The sequence below is a fragment of the Suncus etruscus genome, chromosome 14 (genome assembly GCF_024139225.1).
Source record: "Suncus etruscus isolate mSunEtr1 chromosome 14, mSunEtr1.pri.cur, whole genome shotgun sequence".
Classification (NCBI taxonomy): domain Eukaryota; kingdom Metazoa; phylum Chordata; class Mammalia; order Eulipotyphla; family Soricidae; genus Suncus; species Suncus etruscus.
Window position 1 is genome coordinate 90,723,740 of NC_064861.1, and position 2,625 is coordinate 90,726,364.

Consider the following 2,625-nt stretch of genomic DNA (forward strand, 5'->3'; position numbering starts at 1 on the left):
GAAAATGGAGACAAGAGCCCCCCCCCCCCCATGGGCTCACCAGCCCTCCCTTCAAGTTTACTTTCTGTCTCCCTGCCTCTGCCTTTTTCTCTGCTCATCGCTCCCATCTACAGCCACCGAGTCACATTTCCGATCACATGCTTACATCTGCAACCATCACAGTGGGGGGAGGATTGGGGAGGTTTGATAGCGGTTGTATGGTGGTTATGGGGGCTGTCTGGGTTGCAATCCCTGCCATGTGTGACACGGAAGGGCTCCTCCAGGTCTGGTGCCCTGGGGGGCCCTGAGGACCCTCCCTGCAACCCGGTGGTTAGGATCCAGGGTACTGACAGCCTCCTGTACAGGCACACACGTGGATGCTGCTCTGCCCATTTGTCACCCCCAAGCTTGGGTTCCCACACTGGCTCACTCCACTCAGTGCAGCATCTGTAAAAGGATGCTGAGAACAGTCCCATTACAACAACAACTATTGTTTTTTTCTTTTTTTGGGGGGGGGCACACCTGTTTAATGCTCAGGGGTTACTCCTGACTATGCCCTCAGAAATTGCCCCTGGCTTGGGGGGACCATTTGGGATGCCGGGGGGATCGAACCTCGGTCCTTCCTTGGCTAGTGCTTGCAAGGCAGACACCTTAACTCTAGCGCCACCTCTCCATCCCCAACAGTCCCATTACAAAACATTTTGGGGGGCTGGAGAGATAGCACAGTGGTAGAGTTCCTTCCTTCCTTCCTTCCTTCCTTCCTTCCTTCCTTCCTTCCTTCCTTCCTTCCTTCCTTCCTTCCTTCCTTCCTTCCTTCCTTCCTTCCTTCCTTCCTTCCTTCCTTCCTCCCTCCTCCCTCCCTCCCTCCCTCCCTCCCTCCCTCCCTCCCTCCCTTCCTTCCTTCCTTCCTTCCTTCCTTCCTTCCTTCCTTCCTTCCTTCCTTCCTTCCTTCCTTCCTTCCTTCCTTCCTTCCATGTTTCTGGGCCACACCTAGCAGTACTCAGGGCTTCCTCCTGGGTAATGTTACAGGAAGAATGGGGGTGGGATAACACCATACCTCAAGGGACCCACTGGGATTCTGGGAATTGAACCCACATCACCCACATACAAAGCAAGAGCCCTCCTTGAATTACTAACTCTCTAGCCTTCAGCTTTGGTGACTTCAAAGTCTTCTTTGCTGGGCCCCATATTCCAGCTGGCTCTGCCATCTGCACCCTCATTCTCTGGGGTATTTTCAAAGCCCTGGGGTTCCCCCTCCCCAGATCTGACCCTCATCCTACTTCTCATCTGCCTCTTCTCATGACCCATAGAACATCAGCGAAATTGAGTACAGTCACTATGACAAGAAGACTTGGGATGGACCAGTGGGTGGCCCAAATCCCCCGCCCAGCCTCAAAGCTCAGGATGTGGTGGCCCTGGTCATCTACGTGGTCGTCTTTGTGGTGGGTGTGCCGGGCAACCTGTTGGTACTGTGGGTGACCGGCTCACAGGTCCGGCGGTCTATTAACGCCATCTGGTTCCTCAACCTGGCTGTGGCCGACCTCCTCTCCTGCCTGGCGCTGCCAATCATCATTGCAACCATCATGCACGACAGCTGGCTTTTAGGTAGGATGGCCTGTAGCATCCTGATCGTGCCCTTCTACTTCAACCTCTACGCCAGCGTCCTGCTCCTCGCCACCATCAGCGCCGACCGCTTCCTCCTCGTCTTCCGACCCATCTGGTGCCAGAAGCACCGCGTGGCCCGGCGGGCCTGGCTGGCCAGTGGCGTGGCCTGGATGCTGGCTCTGGCGCTCAGCATCCCGTACTCCGTGTTCAGAGAATTCTTCGAGGACTTCTTTTCCAAGAAAGCCTTCTGTGGTGTGGCCTTCTGGATTTACGGTAATCAGGTCGAGATTGCTGTCACCATCACGCTCTTTGTCCTGACTTTCCTGGTCCCCCTGGTCACGATGAGCGTCTGCTACACTTTACTCCTGCTTCGGACCTGGCGCCGACCGGCCACACGCTCCCTCAAGACCCTCAAGATGATGGTGGCCGTGGTGACCAGCTTCTTCGTCTTCTGGCTGCCCTACCAGCTTTCCAACATCCTTTTGATCTTTTACCGCAGGCTCTCCACCCCCAACAGGAAGCTAGTCAATTCCCTGTACGAAATTGGGATGGCCCTAGCTTTGGTCAACTGCTGCATCAACCCCATTATCTATGTGGCCGCTGCCCGGGGCCTCCACATCCGGGTCTTCAAGTTCTGGCCTGGCCGGCTGCGTCAACTGCTGACCGAAGACTAGGATCCGGAGAGCAAGTCCCACCCTCTGTCCCTGGTCGTTTCTGAGGTCCCTAAGAGCCAGACCTGGTGTGAGGGTTCCACAGCTCGCTGCCTTGTGCCCCGGTTCATGCTCTGCCCAGGACACTCTGACCCGGGTTTCTGCTGCCACTGGCCGATCTGGCTCCTGTTCTTCCTTTTTCTTCATCTCCCTTTTTCCTCCTCCTCCACCTCTTCCTCCTCCACCTCTTCCTCCACCACCAGCTCCTTCTTATCTTTGTCTTCCTCCTCTCCTCTTAAGCCTGTTTTTTCTTTAACTCCATTTACTTCATTTATCCTCCTCCTTCTTCCTACACCTGGTGCTGCTCAGGGGTTACGCCTGACAGTGTCTG

At 55.6% G+C, this 2,625-nt stretch overlaps 1 protein-coding gene across 1 annotated transcript; it reads left to right on the forward strand.

The window, feature by feature from the left end:
* Positions 1–236: 236 nt before the first annotated feature.
* LOC126028588 (C5a anaphylatoxin chemotactic receptor 1-like) lies at positions 237–2,258 on the forward strand. Its single transcript, XM_049787538.1, has 2 exons — positions 237–263; positions 1,290–2,258. Exons 1-2 carry the CDS (start codon positions 237–239, stop codon positions 2,256–2,258), a joined length of 996 nt encoding a protein of 331 aa, XP_049643495.1.
* The last annotated feature ends 367 nt before the right edge of the window (positions 2,259–2,625 follow it).